The sequence below is a fragment of the Stomoxys calcitrans genome, chromosome 4 (genome assembly GCF_963082655.1).
Source record: "Stomoxys calcitrans chromosome 4, idStoCalc2.1, whole genome shotgun sequence".
In the NCBI taxonomy this organism is placed as follows: Eukaryota; Metazoa; Arthropoda; class Insecta; order Diptera; family Muscidae; genus Stomoxys; species Stomoxys calcitrans.
In genome coordinates, this window is record NC_081555.1 from 176,949,433 (window position 1) to 176,970,156 (window position 20,724).

At 37.3% G+C, this 20,724-nt stretch overlaps 1 protein-coding gene across 4 annotated transcripts; it reads left to right on the forward strand.

Annotated features, from left to right (window-relative positions):
* Window positions 1-268: 268 nt before the first annotated feature.
* On the forward strand, window positions 269-19,959 carry LOC106082023 (uncharacterized). 4 transcript variants are annotated; one of them, XM_013244324.2, is made up of 7 exons: window positions 269-481; window positions 10,335-10,582; window positions 14,941-16,247; window positions 18,364-18,508; window positions 18,575-18,698; window positions 18,788-19,020; window positions 19,104-19,959. In XM_013244324.2, exons 2-7 carry the CDS (start codon window positions 10,403-10,405, stop codon window positions 19,545-19,547), a joined length of 2,433 nt encoding a protein of 810 aa, XP_013099778.2. In that variant the 5' UTR covers window positions 269-481; window positions 10,335-10,402; the 3' UTR covers window positions 19,548-19,959. The 4 variants fall into 4 exon arrangements, with proteins under 4 accessions (XP_013099778.2, XP_013099781.2, XP_013099780.2 ...); XM_013244327.2 differs by having other exon boundaries at window positions 269-477; XM_013244326.2 differs by lacking the exon at window positions 269-481 and adding an exon at window positions 671-733.
* Window positions 19,960-20,724: the final 765 nt, after the last annotated feature.

Consider the following 20,724-nt stretch of genomic DNA (forward strand, 5'->3'; position numbering starts at 1 on the left):
AAAATTTTATTTTTTGTTGAATAGAATTTCAATTTAATTTCAAATTAATTTAGAATTTCTTATTGTGAAAACTGATTTATTATCACGTATAAACTACCAAAATCATACCAAAAGTTGCAACACTGTCATAGAAAATAAAGCTTTCTCTCGTCGCTTTTTTTGGTCTCTGAGAGCGCGCATAACTATGACAACGGTAACTTTGTAAAAATGTAAACATTCACTTCGCCTTTTGCAAAATCTACCATAACAGCAGCTAGTTAGCACAACAACAACACATTTTCCCCATGACGAATTGGCAGGGGTGGAGAAGAAATCTCTGACAAGAGTGTACGCAATGTAAATAAAACTTCCTTGTTTTGCGGGAGGTTAATGTGAATTTTCTTGTGCTTCGAATGACAGTAGATAACGGGATATTCGGATAACGGAACGTATAGAAAGTGGTAACGGACGTGGTTGAGTACAAAGCATACAAGCAGAGTAGGTTAGTTCCTGATTAGCAATGTATAAAAAGAAAAAAAAATGATTTTATTGTTTTCAAATAAAAAGTTCATACGGCTAAAAATGGGAACATTCTGCAAAAATTCTCTTCTCGCTGATTTTATTTAGTTGTGATAAATTAGAAAAACAAAAACAATTTGAAAGCATTGAACATCAATGATGTCTAAGGACTTTGCAAAAAGTCAACAAATAATATGCTGGTGTATGGATCCCTATTGTGGTGCTTTTGAGTGGGGTGTGTGTTCGTGCTTGTGTGATGTAAAAAGTGATTAAACAAATTGACCTGGATTTCTTTCTCGGCAGTCCTTCCTTGTTCTTTGGCATGTGTGTGTGTGTGTGTGTGTGCGCTTGTATAGGATTTTATTCTTGTTAAGAGGATGCAAATCGTATGTCTCAAAAGAAACAAACAAGTTAGTATAATGTCTCTCTTCTACTCGAATATACACAAACACACACATGTACTTAGCCAAAATGAACATGATAATATACTCTGATGTTTGGATGTACCTATGTTTGCATTATACGCATATCTGTGTGTGTGTGTGTGTGTGTGTCATACATTCACATGAATATTGAATAGACATGGGAAATGCATATTATTTTCTTTTTCGTCTGTTTTGTTGTCAATGTTGACGGAGAATGGTTGCGGTTTCGTTTGTTTGGCAGCGTGATGTGTGTGTGTGTTTGGTTAAGTAGGGGGATTGATTGCACTCACTGATGCACTCGGCTTGGAATCAAATTGTTGTATATGAGTTTGGAAACCCCAAACTGTGTCAAAGTTCTAATAACAGTCAATGTTCTACTTAGGGGACGTGCAAAGTGAAAAACATCTTTCTTTTGTCGTTGCATTTGTTGCTTTTACTTTCTGGTCTTTATTTTTTCCGTTTGTTCACTTTGCCACCATTTTTGTGTTGAGGGACCAAACATTGATAGACTGGTATTTAGGTATTTGTACTTACAGACATACAATCATAACAAGGCTCCTTGAAATAAAAAAAAATAAAACATTACACCATTTCCCTGTGAAAAGGATATCTAAGACAATATCTGGTCATAATAGGAATTTGAAAAAAAAATTAATTAAAATTTATGAATTTAAATTTTGAATCCGACCTCTTACGCCTTTAGAAGTTCATTAGATTTTTCTCACAATTAAAATTTGCTATTCCGGTTCCCAATTCCTTTCAACAATTTCAGTTACACCGGTATTTACAAAACTGAATATAACTTTGAAATAGGTTAATTTGACAGATTTCCTTTATGAGACTGTCAAAGAAACCTATTTTAAGGCTTCATTAAGTTTTGTGAATACAACCGTTAATATTTATCTTCTTGTCAGCTTCCGCATTTTGTCGGCATATTTAAGCACCATTTTAAGCTGTTGCCGATGACATCATCTCTGCCATACGTACATAAACATGGTGTTGAACATGGTTCTCCTTTGGCACTTGTTCAAGAAAAGTTCAAGCCAATTTGTCATTTCCCCAATTTGTAGTGAGGAGGATGCATACTCGTATGCATGTCGCCGACAGTCTGCCTGCCCCAACATAGTAACCCCAAAAATTGTGACAATTGGGTTAACAACTTTCTTCGCAGCAAAAAAAAAAAACAACAACAATTTAAGGAAATATCATCACAGACCACTTTAAAATGGCAATTGCCATTATATGTTTTCAGTTATTTTTCCATTTGATTCCGTTAAAATAATGAAATAAATCAGTCATGGGTGGTATAAATAAGACAAGTTAAAATAACTTATAATAGTGACCGGATGTTGCCTAATTGATTTATTTACTACCAACTACAAATAGTTGAATGGCAACGCTTTACAATTGATTGGCTGATTAAAACGGCCATTACACCGGCCTTAAGACTTTGAAACCTATCTCTGTCCGAATCTCTGTAATGTATTTACTTTCGACCAAGTCTTCAAGAAATTCGGAACAAGAGGCGAATTATGGATGAACCACACTGCAGGGACATTATGGTTTTTTTTAGCACGGTACACTTTCTCTGATTTTCAGAATATATATAATCGGTGATGTTTTAATAATAATTTAATAATTTAATTAAACTTGAATCTGAAAGCACTCATTGGTGTGTGAGAAGATTTTCTCTGCTCGGTTCCTGGTGTTTTTAAAAATTAGGGTAATGAGAAGTGCTCTTTAGGGGAGGGATGGCACCCCAGACATTTCGACTCAAATATGGATATCAAATTCGTGCTGCACTTTCAAATCTCTTTAATTTGAGCCCCATATTACCATGGCTGATACATATGAACCGTTTGGAGGGTGTTTTGGGGCTGGGACGGCCACCGGCACTTTGCACTGAAAACTCCCTATACTTCGACATGAATTTGTATTCCAGATTCGTCATTTACTCCCGCATACTTTTCATTTGTTACCCATATTGTCCTTATCGGTCCACTTTTGATTTTGGGTGGAGTTTTTGGGGTAACGGTGGAGGGTCCGCCCCCTTCCGTTATAAATAAAATATAAAGCGTATTCCTATTTCCTGGCTATATTCGTAATCTACTGTAACTCTTGTACGGAATGTGGTTGTTCACTCCAGATGCAACAATTTTGTTAACCTAATCGCTGAACACAATTTTTCGATAAAACACTGCATTTCCATAGAGTTGTTTGTCACAGAGCACGAATTTTGATAATAAATTTCGACGTTTTTCTATCGTTGCTTGTTACTCCATGTTTAAAAAGCAGAGTATACTTTAAACACCTTCAAAGATGACGTTTGGACACAATTATCAACTTGTTCTGCCACCCCAAAAAACTTAGCTCATAAAAAATAACCCTTTATATACAACCAACATAAGCCCGAAGATGGAATAGAACTCTCATATATTGACAGGGGCTCCTAAGTCCCCAATCAAAGCGGATTTAAAAAGGTGGTCCCACGCGAACAGCTGTTAACAGCCCGCCAGGTTTGACGGTATTAAGATGACAGATTTCTGTTTGCATTCTCTTTTTGATGTCTTCTTTCTCGCATTTTATCTGCTTATGTACGCACATGTATACACACACGCACACAAATTCCATGTTGATCAGCAGGAGACAACGCTAAAATAATGGTTGCCTAATACACCCAACGTTTGATACCAACCAACGCCTACCCTTGGCGTTCAAGGACTCTTCTATTTCATGCACAAAATCGCCGATTATATACGAATGCCTTCTACGATGTATTTACATACAGCGGTCTAAAAAAGTATTCATCATTAGCAAAATTGATAATAAATTCACTTATTTTGGGTAATTGAAGAAAATTTAAAGTAAACAAATAATGCAGTTTTATGCAATAGTTTATTTTTCGTAATATGTTTTAAAATAAATTCAAAAAATAAATTTAATTAGCGCAAAAAATGCAATTTTATATAATAACACCAAAAACAGAACAAAAAAAGTATTCATCATTGATGTGCTATCAACAAAGTCAAATTCAAATATTATTTGGGAATCCCCCTTTTCTGTTTTATTTAGTAAAGGAGGCTTTGCCCTTGACAGCAAATATTTAATTTCTTTGAAAATATAGTTTTTGTCAAAATGGGTCGTAAGCAAAACGAGGTTTCTGATGAGGTAAAAGTTTTGATAATAAAACACCACAGGAATGGTTTAACTCAAAAAACTATCAGTGAAATATTAAATAGACCACGATCTACTATACAATCCATCATCAGAAAGTGGACAGAAACGAAAACTGTTGACAATAAACCAAGATCTGGTCGACCAAAAGCACTTTCAGTTGGAGATGTGCGTTGGCTAGTGCGGCAAGTTCAGAAAACTCCGAAGACAAATGCGACCATTCTTCGTAAAAACACTATGGAATATTTAGGGAAGGAAGTTACTACACAAACAATTCGAAATACACTCAAAAGGCATAGTTACAGAGGAAGAACTGCACGTAAGAAGCCCTTTATAAATAAAATAAACCGAGTGAAAAGGCTAAACTTCGCAAAAATGTATGTAAAACAGCCCGAATCATTTTGGAAAACAGTCATTTTTGCAGACGAGAGCAAGTTTAATCTTTTTGGGTGCGATGGAAAGGTCATAGTGTACAGAAAACCAAATACAGAGCTTGAAGAACGAAACACAGTTGCTACTCTAAAACATGGTGGAGGTGGTTTAATGGTTTGGGGGTGTATGGCGGCTTCAGGAGCGGGAAATCTTGAAATTATTAATGGAGTAATGGATCATAAGTATTACATTGACATTTTAAAGAGGAATTTAAAAGATAGTGCTGTAAAACTTGGGCTTGGTAATAACTTTCAATATTATCAAGATAATGACCCCAAACATTCTGCTTTAAATACCAAGATGTGGATGCTGTATAACTGCCCCAAAGTCATTAAAACTCCTCCTCAAAGTCCCGACTTGAACCCAATTGAACATCTTTGGGAACATCTCGAACGCAAATTGAGAACGCGCAATTTTTCGAGCAAGAGTCAAATGCAACAGGTGATAATGGAGGAATGGACTAATATAGACCAAAATATAACCGCTAAATTAGTCCAATCGATGTCAAACCGTTTAAAAGAAGTTATAAGACGCGGTGGTCGAATAACAAAGTATTAATTTTTTTAAATTATGTTATTTATTTTTTTGTTTTTTTGCAATGATGAATACTTTTTTTGTTTAATTTTTTGTGTTCAGCTGTAAAATGGCCCTTTTTGTTCCAATAAATACTATTTTTTTCTTTAAAAACAATGAAATTGTGTACATATATATCACACAAGCACTACTGCATCATTAGTTTAATATGTTTTTATTCCAATTGTCTTTTGTAGACTTATTAAAAAAAAAAACAATGAATGATGAATACTTTTTTTGACCGCTGTAACTTTTTAATCAGTCTTACATTGAAAATATAAAATTTATCTAAATTACCATTTTCTCAAGACGTATAAAACGAAGGAGACAGTGTGGATTTCCACGGACACTCAACAGATCGTGATTACAAAAACTTTGCCCCTTATATGCAATGAGTAAGCAAGCACCTCTTTTTCCACCGCCCAAAACATTCTTTGCTCGTTATTTGCACGTGTAATTGCAGCTTGCATACAGTTGCAGAAGTTTTGTTCGCTCTATGTGTGCCGTAATGTATGGGGTTGTGTGTTGGCTCTGACCGTTTGTATCTTCTGCCGATGTGCTGGGCAGCGAGTGTAAAAGAAACGAGCAAAATAATAAAAACAAATCCAATAAACAATTTCACGAAGAGTCACGAATAGTGGTGTATAAATCAGCATGATATAGTGTGTGTGTGTGCACTTTAGTTTTTCTGTCAAATCATACCCTGCAGGACTTTGGACCGATCCCAAATTGGCGATTTCACCGATTTTCAGTGACCAGTGACAGGTCCCCTGACTATCCATATGACCGGTGATTTTTAAATTGGCATCCCTGCAGGAAATTTGGCGTAAATTCACCCCTAATAACATAAATTACCAGTAATTTTAGTCCATTGCGTGCCCGCTTTGGGGTATTTTTCTTTTTGCAGAATAAACTGTTGAGGACAGTTCGTTTTTTTCATAAGTACGCATTCGTTGTTTTTGGTGCTTTTTGTTGGACCCGCATCGTTTTATAAAAAAATCAACAAACAACGGCGTTACTCTGAGTGAGTTTTTTTTTCTTTGATCAAAGCGTACCAAAATAGAACAACAACTTAAACCGTGCGCGGAGAAGTTGGTGTTTTTTTGCTTCGCTGCAGTTTGACAAATTTTTTCAGTCTATATTCTAATTTTAAACGAAAGTCGCATACAAAAAAGTAAGTGCGCAAATATTTTCTTAATGTAAATAGTACAAAATTTTAATTATTTTTTAATTTTTTTAGAAGCAATTCCACCGTCGATGATAATGACCGGTTCAAAATTATTGGTCCCTAGGTACGACATGCCAATATAAAAATCACCGGTAATTTGGATAGTCAGAGCACCGGTCACTGGTCACTGAAAACTGGTGAATCACCAGTTTGGCACCGATTCAAAGTCCTGCTAGGATGTCATACCTAGGGACTAATAATGTTGAACAGGTAATTGCATCGGTTTAAAATACTGGTCATTTCACTGTTTTAAAAATTCGGTGATTTTAACGACATAAAATCGGTTCACTGGTTTAAAAAACTCATCACTTCAACGGTTTAAAAAAACCCGTCATTTCCCCGGTCTAGACAAACACATCACTTCACCTGTTAGGAAAATTTGTTAATAATTGCTAATTAAAATCATATATTTTTTTAATTTTTTTACGACTTTTGTTTTTTACATAAAAATCACAAGCACAAAAAACAAAACAATTTAGTATTAATTCAAAACAAGTAAAAGCGTGGAAAGTTCGGCCGGGCTGAATCTTATATACCCTCCACCATGGATCAAGTTCTTTGAATGACTTTTTCATATATATATATTTATATATATATATATATATATATATATATATATATATATATATATATATATATATATATATATATATATATATACACATATATATATATATATATATATATACACATATATATATATATATATATATATATATATATATATATATATATATATTTATTTATATATATATATATATATATATATATATATATATATGAGCTACATCAAGTTATTCACCGATATGGACTGTACTTCTTAAAGCTGTTAGAAGCCATAGAAAAATACCACCTCCAAAATTTGAGGCAAACCAGTGGTTCAAATTGTCAAATTGGGAAATCGGTCTATATGGCTGCTATAACAGGTTATCAACCGATTACGACCATACTTCGTACAATTGTTGGAAGTCATTCCTCAACGTTATGTGAAATGTTTCACCCAAATTGGATAAGAATTGTGCGCTCTACAAGCTCAAGAAGTCAAGACCCAAAATCGGTTTATACGGCAGCTATATCAGGTTATGAACCGATTTGAATCATACTTAGCACAGTGTTACTTAAACACCATTTGCAAAATTTAAGCCAAGTCTGATAAGAATTGCTCCCTCTAGAGGCCAAAGAAGTCAAGACCCATGATCGGTTTATATGACAGCTATATAAAACTTCAGCCGATTTGACCCATTTACAATCCCAACCGAAATACACTAATCTTATATATAAAAATCAATTTGTGTTTGTTTGTTTGTTTGTATGTTTGTGTGTTCCTTATAGACTCAGAAACGGCTGAACCGATATTCTTGAAATTTTCACAGATGGTGCATAATGATCCTGTGGTGAAAATAGGGTACTAAATTTTTTGATATCTGAAGGGGTGGGCGGACCCTCCCAATTACCCTAATTTTCAGAAACACCAGATCTCGGAGATGGGTGGTGTGATTTAAGCGAACTTTTGTGTGCTCTCCTATAATACCTTAAAAATAAAAATTTGGTATCCAAATTTCGGATGGGGTACCTAGGGGGGCCAGCCAACCCTAAAACCTACCAAACATATATTTAGACCAATCACGACAATATGGAACTCAAATGAAAGGTATTTAAGATAAGAAAACGTATCTGATATCCATTTGTCAAACCAAGTGCTAGGGGGACCACCCCAACCCCCAAACACCCCTAAATCGGACATATGGGACTCAAATGAAAGGTATTTGCGAGTAGAATACGAATCTGATATCCAAATGTGGGACCACGCTTCTGGGGGTCCACCCCTTCCCCAAAACAGGACTTATTTACTAACCATGGGAATATGGGGCTTAAATAAAAGGTATTTGAGTATAGAATTCGAATCTGATATCCAAATATGAGACCAAGCGTTTGGGGGCCGCCTCTCCCCAAAAACCTCCCACAAAGGGGACACATTTACGACCATAGCCACATGGGGCTCAAATGAAAGGTCTTTGGCAGTAAAGCACAAATCTGATATCAATATTCGGGAAAAGTGTCTATGAGGACCATGTATTTAGGGAATCACCCCTTCCCCAAAACACCCCGCAAAGGGTAAAAAATTTTCGACCATGCCAATATGTGGTATTTAAAATTAGAAAACGAATTTGATAATCTATTTTGGGCCATGTGTTTGGGGGACGCCTCATCGTGTAAACTCCCCTAAACCAATGGCAATATGGGGTTTAAATAAATGGTTTTTGAAAGAAGAGTACGATGCTGATATTTTTTCACGGCCAAGTGCCTGGGGGACCACCGCACCCCCGAAAACACCCCTAAATCAGATATCATGAGAGTAGCGGGCTGAAATAAAGTATTTTAAGAGTGGAGTACACCTTACATCCAAACTTAAATTCGTAGACCAATAAAGATCATATGAGATTTGGACCAAGGCACTTATATTGTTAAAGTGTTAGTCAAGCGATATACTATTTCGTAGCATGGTATTTTACTAAAAACTCTTTAATTGTCGAAAATAAATATTCCAAGGAAACTTTTCTTCCATATAAAGTAAAAGAAGGCGCGGCGGAGCGGGCCCGGGCCAGCTAGTAAGATATATTTGTGCAAAATTTTGAACGTCTAGCTTTACTCCTTCGAAAGTTAGCGAACTTTCGACAGATGGACGAACGGAAATGGCTAGATCGACTTAAAATGTCTTGACGATCAAGAATATATATATTTTATGGGGGCTTAGACGCATATTTCAAGTTGTTACAAAAGGAATGACGAAATTGGCATACCTCTCATCATATGGTAGCACAAAAATTTATTTAAAACTTTAAATTATTTTTTAATTTTTAAATATCGTGTTTTCATTAAATAAATCGTGTTTCTATGTTGTGCCCTGGCCATCATTTATCGATTGTAAAAAGATAGTAAAAAATAATTAAAATTTTGTAGCATTTAACACATATTATTAACATTTGTCAAATATTTGCTCACCTGTTTCGTTTGAAATTAGAACGGTTTAAGCAGAAAAAAACTCACCCAGAGCAATGTTTGTACAAGAGCATTACAAAAAAATTAACTCTCCCCAACATAGAGACTTTTAAACCGGTGTTTTCACCGATCTATTCAGTGAAAAGAAAAAATAAGCTAAATCAACCACCCAATGGACTAGAATGACGGGTGATATGGCCGGTAATTTGTGTTAATAGGGGTGAATTTACCCCAAAAATCCTGCAGGGTAAAGATTCAGCCATACCTTGTATAGTTGTTGTGGTGTAAATGTGTATGTTGTTTTTGGCCATTTTTGTTGGTGGAATTTTTATATAAATCCCAAACATTCAAGTGGAAATGGTTGAGATCACATTTCAAATTCAATTGGGATCTGTCAGCCTCCTCAAAGTGATCCCCTCCCTCTGCATTCCTCGTGACCGACTAGCCAGTCAGCCAACACTGGGACCGACCTCACCATATAACCGGGTTGGAATGGCAAATGTTTATGACTTTCTTTTAATATTTTCTCATTTCAATCCACTTTGGTGAAATGTGATACGACATGAAAGCACCCCATGCCACAAGAGTCGACATGTCTCAACCTACAAGAACAATATGAAAACGAAGGCAAATTGATACAATTCCATTTCACATAATCAACCCAGCGGCCACCCCATACAATCCCATGCTGTTGCTGTCGATGCTGCCTGCAAACAAACACGAGTGTTAGCTGTCCGTCCATCTGCTGTCTGTCGATCCCATATGATGATAATTTAATTTAAGGAAATGTTTAACCGAGCCATCATGAACACGAACTTTTTATACATTTCAGAATTGATTTCAAAATTAAATTTTTAAATTACAAAGGGATGCGCACGGCCGGAATGTGTTTATCCACCTTGTCATCTCTTTAAATACCTAACGGAAGTTTTCTCCACCTATGCTTGGTGTCTACTTGATGTTAGTGAATGTTTGTGTGTGTGTGTGTTTTTAATGTTTTCCAGAGGAGGAGCATGCTGACGGGACACATTTGGCTATTTCGGCGTGCAGTGTGTGAAAGAGCATTTTAAAAATGGATGAATCATCGTCATTGACCCTCACAAGCTCAATATTGATAGCACTATGTTTGGTGGTATTTGGTTTGATGTTATATCGCTATTTTGGACATCGCCAAGCCCTATGGTCACGTTCATACAAGGAAGAGAAAATTGGACTGTCGGCCCACAAATTGTTTAAGCCGAATGGTTATATGGTAAGTTTCATGAAAACTATATTAAATAGATACCCAGTCGTTACAATTATCGTAGAGGCCTAAGTTGGATAGCATTTGATCACTTGTAGTTCTACGCACTCAGGTGGAAGAGAGTATCCCGTGGCCAAACCAAAATAACTTCCCTAAGCTCTTCAGTCTTTTGCATTTTTACTCTCCCTTCCTATATAAAGTTTCGGGATAGATTTATCTTTTTGATATTTCCGTCAAAGTTGCGATTTTCCATGTTTGGCTACCGATACCTTTTGGCCTGGAGGTTCTTTGCGTTGCGTTTTAATGCTTTTAACCAAGTTAAAATGGATGTGTATCTCATACATCCCAAGTTTCAAATGACAAAAATATTCTATTTAAAAGCAGATTGGTTTATATATTAAAAGATGGATTTTCCAATATCCAAGTACTTCACCATATGCTTTCATAATTTCTTATGATTTTGATCCATATAAGATCACAATGGTATTAGTGTCTTGTATAGCGTAATTTGTATACCCTCCTCCATAGGATGGAGGTATCCTAATTTCGTTATTACACCGTTTGTAACACCTCGCCCAAGACCCCATCAAGTATAAATATCATTGATCGTCATGACATTTTAAGTCGATCTAGCCATGTGCGCATGACATAATTAACAGGTACTGTATCGTAAACAGCTGAGTAAAATTTTTTATCGCGAAGTGCACTATCTGTCAACTAGTTTTGGTTGTGAGTGTGCATTATAGTTAAGAACCATTACACATGCAAACAACTAAAAAACGCGAACTAGTAACAAACACAAAATCAGAGTTGCACTAGTCATTGATTTTGACAGATAGTGCACTAAAAATTTTGTTGTTGGGCAACTGCCACTACCTGTAAATGAATATATCTTGCATGTCCGTCCGTCAATCTGTCTGTCGAAAGCACGCTAACTTCCGAAGCATTAAAGCTAGGCGCTTGAAATTTTGTATAAATACTTCTTCTTAGGGTAATTCAGTTGGGATTGTAAATGGGCCACATTGGTCTATATTTTGATATAGCTGCCATATAAACCGATATGGGATCTTGATTTCTTGAGCCTCTAGATGGTGCAATTATTTTCCGATTTGACTGAAATTTTGCGTAAATTGTTTTCTTTTCTCTCGCAACAACTAATTCTCTCATGACCTTCAACATACAGTAATCGGCATTAGTATTTTGCCAAACAAAATGTTGAACAGTTAAGCTTACTGAATTTTAAAAAATAAAACTAAAATTTCCAAATATTACTAAACGTAGTAAATGGTATAGTTTAAAACTTCATATTTATTTTAGGCCAAGTATCAAAATGTTGGGTGGCATAAGTATTTTGACATTTAATTTTGTAGGGGCTCAAGAAGCAAAATTGGGAGATAGGTTTATATGCGAGCTGTATCAAGCTATTTATCGATTCAGACCATATTTGACACGTATGTTGAAGGTCATGAGAGAAGCCGTTGAACAAAATTTTTGTCAAATCGGATGAGAATTGCGCCCTCTAGAGGCTCAAGAAGTCAAGATCCAAGATCGGTTTATATGACAGCTATACCAGATTATGAAACGATTTGAATCATACTTAACACAGTTTTTGGAGGTGATACCAAAACACTACGTGAAAAATCTCAATCAGTCGGACGAGAATTGCGCCCTCTAGAGGCTCAAGAAGTCAAAACCCAAGATCGGTTTATATGGAAGCTATATATATACATGGACCGATTTAAACCATAATTATACATGAATAATGAATATTAGAATTAATTTTTTATGAGTTTTGTATGAAAGAAGCCTAATAAACTATTATTGTGTAGATTGTCCCTCGTCCAACATATTATCTGTTCAGGTGAAGCATCGAGGCTTAAGTATTGAATGCTCTGCACAAACTGGATTGTTACAGGAACGGCAATAGGCCCTTGATTTCCGCTGCCGTTGGTACTCAGAACGGCATAGGCGACATGACACGTTCTTTCTAGACCCAAACGACGGTGCAACTCCTTCTGCCGGTCTTGACAATATCTAAAAATAACAAAATTATGTAGTTATTCTGCTTTTGAACATTATAATTGTTGTTTCTTTCCTTTATATCAAATGTTTCCATTGAAGCCGTATCCTTGGATATGCGGTTATGCTGTTGTTCAGCGCTCGTTCCTCTATGTTTGGTAGTGCCAATTGTTTTTGTCACCATCAGTAGGAATGATCGTCGTCTTTTACTTCTTTTTATTGGTTTCCTCTCGCTCTCTGAAATAAATGCAACTAATGCTGCAATGTCCACCATATGATATTGGGTTGCCCAAAAAGTAATTGCGGATTTTTCATATAGTCGGCGTTGACAAATTTTTTCACAGTTTGTGATTCTGTAATTGCATTCTTTCTTCTGTCAGTTATAAGCTGTTACTTTTAGCTTGCTTTAGAAAAAAAGTGTAAAAAAAGTATATTTGATTAAAGTTCATTCTAAGTTTTATTAAAAATGCATTTACATTCTTTTAAAAAATCCGCAATTACTTTTTGGGCAACCCAATAGATCATGGCCAACGGCCAGCGGTTTGTTGAGCGCTTACATGCATATGTGCCAAGCATCTGGTACATTGTATCAATGCCCGATTCGTTGGCGTTGTTATCCAAAATAGCAAAATTACCGCTTTGTTCTTCTTGGGCACATATGAACATAGAGCTATATCGCCTTCGACGAAGCCAAACAATGTGCTGTTGACAGGACACGTATGATTTTTTTGGAATTCCCGAGGCAAACATGCCTTATTTGAGCGCACTGTTTGAACAGATGCGGCTTTCTTTCTGATCAAAGTATGCGCCAAATCCAAAGTTGTGAAAAAATTGTCGGCATAAAATCTGCGACCTGTATTTAAATATCTCTCCGAAAGTTGAAGTGAAACATTCTCCCCCTTATTCACCTTTCGTGCCTGGGCCGGCAATTTCCCAGAGTAAATCATTCCTTTGACAGGATAAAATAATTTTGAGTCGCACAACCACCATATCTTTATACCGTACTTGGCAGGCTTCGGTGGAATGTATTGTGTGAAGCGGGTGCGGCCTCTGTATGGGAATAACTGCTCATCAACGGTCACTGCATCATGCGGAGTGTAAGCTGCTGCCAAGTTGCTGCAACATTTGCCAAATATCATCATTAGCCGCATTCTTGGTGTTGATTATTCGCTGCTGTCGCGTATTTCCATTGTCGAATCTTAGGTATTGTGTGCATAATACAGTGGCGTTGGGCCACATAACTCTTCAAGAAATATTATATGCAAAAGCAAAATAAGGTACCCAAGTGGGCCATTCATCGTTTTTGGAGTAGCTTTAGAGAAATTCATTCCATACCCTATGATTCCTTTCCATCGAACCTAGGTACGGCATACTAAACATGTATTTAATGCAATCTATATATCTCGGCCATGGGATATACTACAACGTACTTAGTTAACTCGCACTGTATCGTTAGGACATACCTATAATTACAAAAAATTCTAAAGGGTCCTGTTGCAACTGTCTCAAAGCTTGTGTCGGGGGTTTCAGTTATGATGTATCTTCCTTTAGTATGTTTTGTTTGTTTATTTAACTTGCATTTCGGGCAATTTATTAAGTACTGTTTTATCATTTTACTCATATACCTCTGTTTTGATTTCAATGCAGTTTTTCTGACACCCAAATGTCCACCTTGCATTGAGTCGTGATATTCATAAATCAATTTCAATTGTGTATCTTTATCTTTCCGGTTTATTTTTTTGCGGCTCATCATATAGTATAATTCTCCACTTTTTACCATTCTTAATTGCTCCTTATTGAACATAGTTTTAGAAGCATCAATATCTACATTGTCAAATATCATGTCCCTCCTACTTAATGCTAACACGCTCGTACTCGAGTTACACATCTCTGATGTCAGTTTCCCCGAAATCCCCTCGATGATAGATATGACCATGATATGACCATAAGAGCCGCCGATCTATGTCGAGATCAGAAATTTCGCTCTGCATTTCGTCTGCATTGTCTGTCCCCTTGTTTCGCTCTCATATAGCAGGATGCTATTGCATGTCTGCAGGCTCCGCAGGGCTGTGGGCGCCGCCACCGTTCTAAAGGATGACATGACCATAAGAGCCGCCCTTCTATGCCGAGAACAGGGATTTCGCCCGGCATTTCGTCTGCAGTGTCTGGCCCCATATTTCGCTTCCATATAGCAGGATGCTATATGCCATTACTACTTTCTAAATTACTATCCAAATAGGAATAGCCCTGGTCCACATTTAGTCTGAACTAACAAAGCAACTTTAATCTAACCTATATCTTTTGAAATAACATATAGATCTCAGCTACATTAAATTCTTCTGTTGCAGATTCATTCTGGATCCGAACTATTACTCAGTTCGAGTGGAAGCTTTAAACGATTTGATACAGTGGACAAGGAAAGCTGTAAGAATACACAACATCAAAACTCGCCCAAACATGCGACAACACCAATATGGAATTTATCCCAGAATGAGGCGGAAATTCCACCACAACCTTTGCGACCGGCTCCAGCACCGGTGCCCTCTCTTGTATCAACACCTCCGCCTGTGCCGAACAATGTGCCAAACAGCCAGCCGAAAATAGTCACCTTCTCTCTACAACTAACCGATGAATGTCCAGCGGTATCGAATCTGGAACACAGTGACATATTTCGACCATGTAGTATATTACACACAAAGCCCAAACGTATGGGCTCAGTGGAAATTCCAACATTGGAAGCTCCTCCAAAGATGAAACCGCTAGCGAATCATGTAACCAGCAATGGCCATAACGGTAGCAACCATCATGTACCAGCTACAGCTATACCACGACCCGTGGTTAAAAAATCATCACCTCTACTAAACGGTTTTTCGCTGGAAGACAATCCAAATAGCTTTATTGGCTCCGCAGCCGAAGACAAACTTTCGCCACGGACGCAAAACAACACAAATCCTTTTCTAGAAACTTTATCGAATACAAATTCCAACACTGCCTTATCTAACCATACTATGACCAATAATATACCTGAAGCATCGATTCCTGCTAATCCCTTCATTGAAACCAAATATGAGTCTACGCCCACATTTAGACGGGACCAGAGTCGTTTTAATGATGGTCCAGCTGCCTTTACTTTTCGCAGTCGTTCATTTTCGCAAACCGAGGTGCCCAGCGATAAGGAGCCTCCGACGATATCTTTGAAGAATTTGGCCAACGTGTTCCACAATCCAACACAGAATCTACCCAACCCGGGGAATCCATTTGCGCATGTAGCTCGCAAAATAAAGGGACCGCATATGTTGCAAAAAACGATTTCGGAAGATTTTCTTTTTCGCAAATTCGGTTATAGTGGATTTGGTGGTGGTAGCGGTGGTGTTCAGCAAAATGGAGGCATCAATGGTGCCACTGGTTCTTCATGGAACTTTAGTCGTTTGTTGATGCAGGAAGATACACCATTCGGTTTTTGGCGTCGCAATAGCTCACAGACATCATTGAATTCGGGAAGTATGACTTCATTGGATGGTGGCAATTTGGAACGCGCCATTTCTTGTGAATCTGTGGATTCCGATTATGCATCTATGGATTATAACAATGATTTCGATCAATCAACATATACACAGATCACAGGATATCTATGTGTGGGGTTGCATTATGATAAGTAAGTACAGTACAGAAAAAAATACCAGGAACATTTTTTCAATTAAAAATTTAACTAAAACTGATTTTCTATCGCCTCGATCTTCAGTGCTCCTTCCCTAATCTCTGACTCTTAGTTTCGAGATGTTTTCCATCGGAGTATTGGTCGTCCCGGTTTGCGTATATCACAGTGCTTTCCTTTAAAAGACCCCAGGATCAGGAATTTGTAGTCCGCGCTTGGAACTAGAGGCTAAAAAGACCTCCTTGTGGGAAAGTTCTCCAACCTAGGCAATATGGATATCAAACAAACGGTATTGAGAACAACTTTACAAATTTGAGCCTGAGAGGTCATATGATGACAATATTAAAGCGATTATGTAGTAGATAATGACCACCCGTATTGCCTAGGTTGGAAGAGGGGTGGGGGTGGGGGGAAGGTGTTTCAACAGGCCCTTGCCTCAAAAACGGACTTCGTATTCGTGTTCCTGGGATCAAATCTGCATTCTGCCTACAGCACACTAAGACCCAAAAGACCATTTATTTAAGTCCTTTATTGCTGCGGTGTACATGTCCTGCTGTACGGTAAGATGTGACCCAGGTACTTGGATCCTCATATCAACATAAGATTCGAACTCTACTGTCATAGACCTTTCTTTCAGTTCCCATACTATACCTATCGAACTACACTTCCTATTGAAGGGTATTTAGTGGGTGGACCGGTACCAGACTCTGCTAAATGTGTATACCATATTCGTACTCAACCCCCAAAGAACTTTCATTTGATACCCGTTTTGTAACATTGGACATTCATGCCCGTTTTGGGGATTTTAAAGGGTTGGTGGACCCCCAAATTCTTTTAACAGTTATGTACTCAACTCCCAAATACGTTTCAGTTGAGGGGTTTCGGGGGTAGGGAGACGCCTCAGACACCAAGGAATACATTTTTATATCAGATTCTTACTCTACTTTTAAATACCTATCATTTGATATCCATATTATCCCAATTGTTAAATATGCCCTGTTGGGGTGTTTTGTGGTTGGAGAGGCCCCTCTGACACCAAGAAATACATTTTTATATCAGATTCTTACTCTACTTTTAAATACCATTCATTTGATACCCATAATGCCCAAAGCGGTGAAAGTGTCTTGTTGGGGGGTTTTTTGGGGGTAGGGGACGCCCCGAACTCTTTGGGTAAAATTTGTATTCCAAGTTCGTATTCTACTTTTAAATACATTTCATTTGATACCCATATTGTTCTAATCGCTAAACATGTCCGTTCGGGTGGGTTTTGGGTCAGGGGGTACCCGCAGTTTATTTGACCCTCAAATTTTATACCAATTTTCGTGTTTTTTTTCGTGCTCTGTTAAGAAAGTTCATCGCGCCCTTCATCCATTTTACGACGAGGCTCATTTTTGGCTCAATGGGAACGTAAATAAGCAAAATGGTCGATTTTCGAGTGAAGATCAGCCAAAAGCGTTGCAAGAGCTACCAATGCAACCAGAAAAAGTCACAGTTTGGTGCGGTTTAGGGGCTGGTGGCATCATTGGACTGTACTTCTTCAATGGTGAACTGTAATAACCATCTCTCTTGGAGAACTGTTCCAGCCCAAAAATTCGTGGGTAAGAAAAGGTCTAACCACAGAAGTAAACATCTAGTTTACGGATCCCGGCCAAATCCACCAACTTCTGCATATCGATTTCCAACAGAAGGAGACATTCCTACTCCAATGTAATTTCTGGCCAGAAACTTCGCATAGGTATTTAGCCTGGCAATATTGCGGCAGCTTCAACCAATCAAAGGTCAGGCCCTTGCAAGTCTGCCTTTCTGAAATGAATGCTAATCCCATTGCTAGTTACCTAACCACACTCTGAGCGCTCCTCAAACTAGGTCCATAATAGTAAATAAAAATTTGCCTCCCTCCATAAACGTTGTCTGAGTAGGCGACAACCTTCAATAAAAACTCCATGGGTTTCAAATTTAGAGTCAATGGAAAGCTCGTAATGGTTTGTGTTAAAGTCTAAACCAGTGATTTGTCTTGGGTTCGTTCACGAAGTATCCTAAATTTAGCTTAGCACAAAGTCTGTATTAGTTGTTCAAGGACACATACACTTAAAAAATTGTTTTTTTTTTATTTCAGAAATTCTATAACACCACAGGGTATCGATTTGCAAGTTAACATCATAGAAGCTAAAGGACTAATATTACCATTTAAGGTGAACGCTATAGACACATTTGTTCGAGTTTATCTAGTGCCAGACCAAACTGGATCTTTGCAAACAAAAGTAAGTATGGCCTACCCTGGTGTCCTCTATAGGAGCAATATAAAAACTCCTTAAACCATTAAACAGGTTGTGGAGGATTCTGAGACACCTACCTACAATGAATCACTCCATTTCTGGCTGAGTAAACTCTATCCGAAGCATTCGTTATGGTTTCACTTGTTTCACAACGGGGATGCTCATACATTGATAGGTTTGTATCCTGTATTTTGAGAAGATATATTCCACGAATTTGTCTTCATAGCATATACACAACATAAAAGAGTATGCCATTTGTTATAGGTGAGGCAGAAATGGAAATTGGGGAGTTGCCCAAGCCAATAACAACATGGATACCACTGACAGACTCACGCAAAGTAAATGCCCAATGGGGTGAGATAATGTTCTCCCTTAGCTATTTGCCGACAGCCGAACGTATTACCATAGTTGTGGTCAAGGCTCGCAATCTACAGCTGAGGGTGCCGAGCAAAAGGAATCCGGATATTATGCACGACATTCAAAATATATTCGTCAAGGTAATGATTTGGTCATTTGTACAAAATATTTGGTTAATGTTTAATGGTTGGGGGGTGGGTGTGTGTGTCTAATTGATTGGCAGGTCTATCTCATGAACAACGACAAGAAGGTTCTGAAGAAACGCACTTCACTGAAACGCAAGGATCGCTGTCCGGTTTTCAATGAATTCGTTATATTCAGTCTCCCGCCACAAAGTCTGACAACAGCACAGATACGCTTAACGGTGTATGGTACAACGAATGATGAGGATGATTCGAGCGTAACACCCCTGGGTCATGTCTTTGTCGGCAGCACTTGTTCCAGTTCAAATGGCAAGGGTTTACGGCACTGGCATCAGATGTTATCATCCTTAAGGAAACCAGTGGCCATGTGGCATGTTCTGAGGCGGCGTGGATCTACAAATTCAAAGAATAACACCAGTAGCACAGGTGACGGTGTTGGTGTTATTCACAACATCGCAGATGCCAACATTGTTGATATGCAGGCAGCAAATGATCGAAGTGCCAAAAGAAATAGTGTGTTCTAAGAAGGCTATTTTTAATAAATAGATTCATGATGCCCGGTAAATATGGGTAAGATGCAATCCGTTATTTTTATCAGCTGATATGAAATTTTATTTTTATTGGTAATCAACCAATAAATTCAAATCATCTGTTAGTAATAAATCCCTGCGTTACCTATGGAAAAGAGTAGAGCAAGAAATCAACAACGATTCTTGTAGAGAATATATAAGGTGAAGTTTTCTTTGACAATAAGTTAAAAATACCAATTTTTTTGATAATGATATAAGCATTTAAGCAAATTATGCATTTAGTTTAGTTCAATGTTTGATATGTTTCATCAAAAGTTGATAATCGACAATATGAGCTTTACAAGGCAAAAGAATATCATAATAATAAAGTCCCAGTTATGATGACAACATGAACATGTACTGCCAACTAAGATATTTTTAAATCTCTCTACATTGTGAAACCTTTCAATTTTACTGCCTACACTTAAACAATGAAATAATAATTATTTATTAATTTTTTATCAAATACTTTTCCAACAATGGATATTTTGAAACTAATCGTCTTTAAAGCGTTTTGTAGGAAATATACCATCTATGCAAATAATTTTCTTCGCCCTCAAATGAGTTTAATGTCAACTAATTCTCTGAAGTTATGCTTCTTTGTTGTTGAATTGGTCTCCTATCGGACATATTCTGAGCCTATGAAATTATTCGGAAAAGTTCGGTATGCAACACTTAAATTCCAGCAGATTTCTAACACTTTGTTATACAGTTATGCGTGAAATAATAGGGACAGGGGCTAGATAGACAAATATTTGTTGCTATTGTGATTAATTTGAGAGCTAAATCGATAGCTTAGAATAATTTTTTAATGCATATACACTCCAAAAACAATTTCCGTTATGAAAATATCTGTGGCAACCCCGAAATTGCCGATTTCTGAGAGTAAACTGGATGGCTACCCTTCAGCTGGCAGACGAAGACGACAGCAATTGCTAGTTGCTCGTGAGTTGTTCAGCCTTCAGCTGTAGACTCTCTTAAAAGTTAATCGAATTAATGGTCGCACAATTATTAAGTTAAACTTGAGTCTTTTATAGGCAACAACAACAATTATATATCAAACATGTACAGACATTGCACAAATGTTCATAAATCAACAACAGTTTTTGTAGACGATGCGTCCACAGACGTT

What these genes read in the sequence shown, in the direction of transcription:
- LOC106082023 (XM_013244324.2), top strand. Translation starts at nt 10,403, where the DNA reads ATGGATGAATCATCGTCATTGACCCTCACAAGCTCAATATTGATAGCA. An exon ending in TTAAGCCGAATGGTTATATG is followed by an intron (nt 10,583 to 14,940) that starts GTAAGTTTCATG and finishes CTTCTGTTGCAG; the next exon opens with ATTCATTCTGGATCCGAACT. An exon ending in GTGGGGTTGCATTATGATAA is followed by an intron (nt 16,248 to 18,363) that starts GTAAGTACAGTA and finishes TTTTTATTTCAG; the next exon opens with AAATTCTATAACACCACAGG.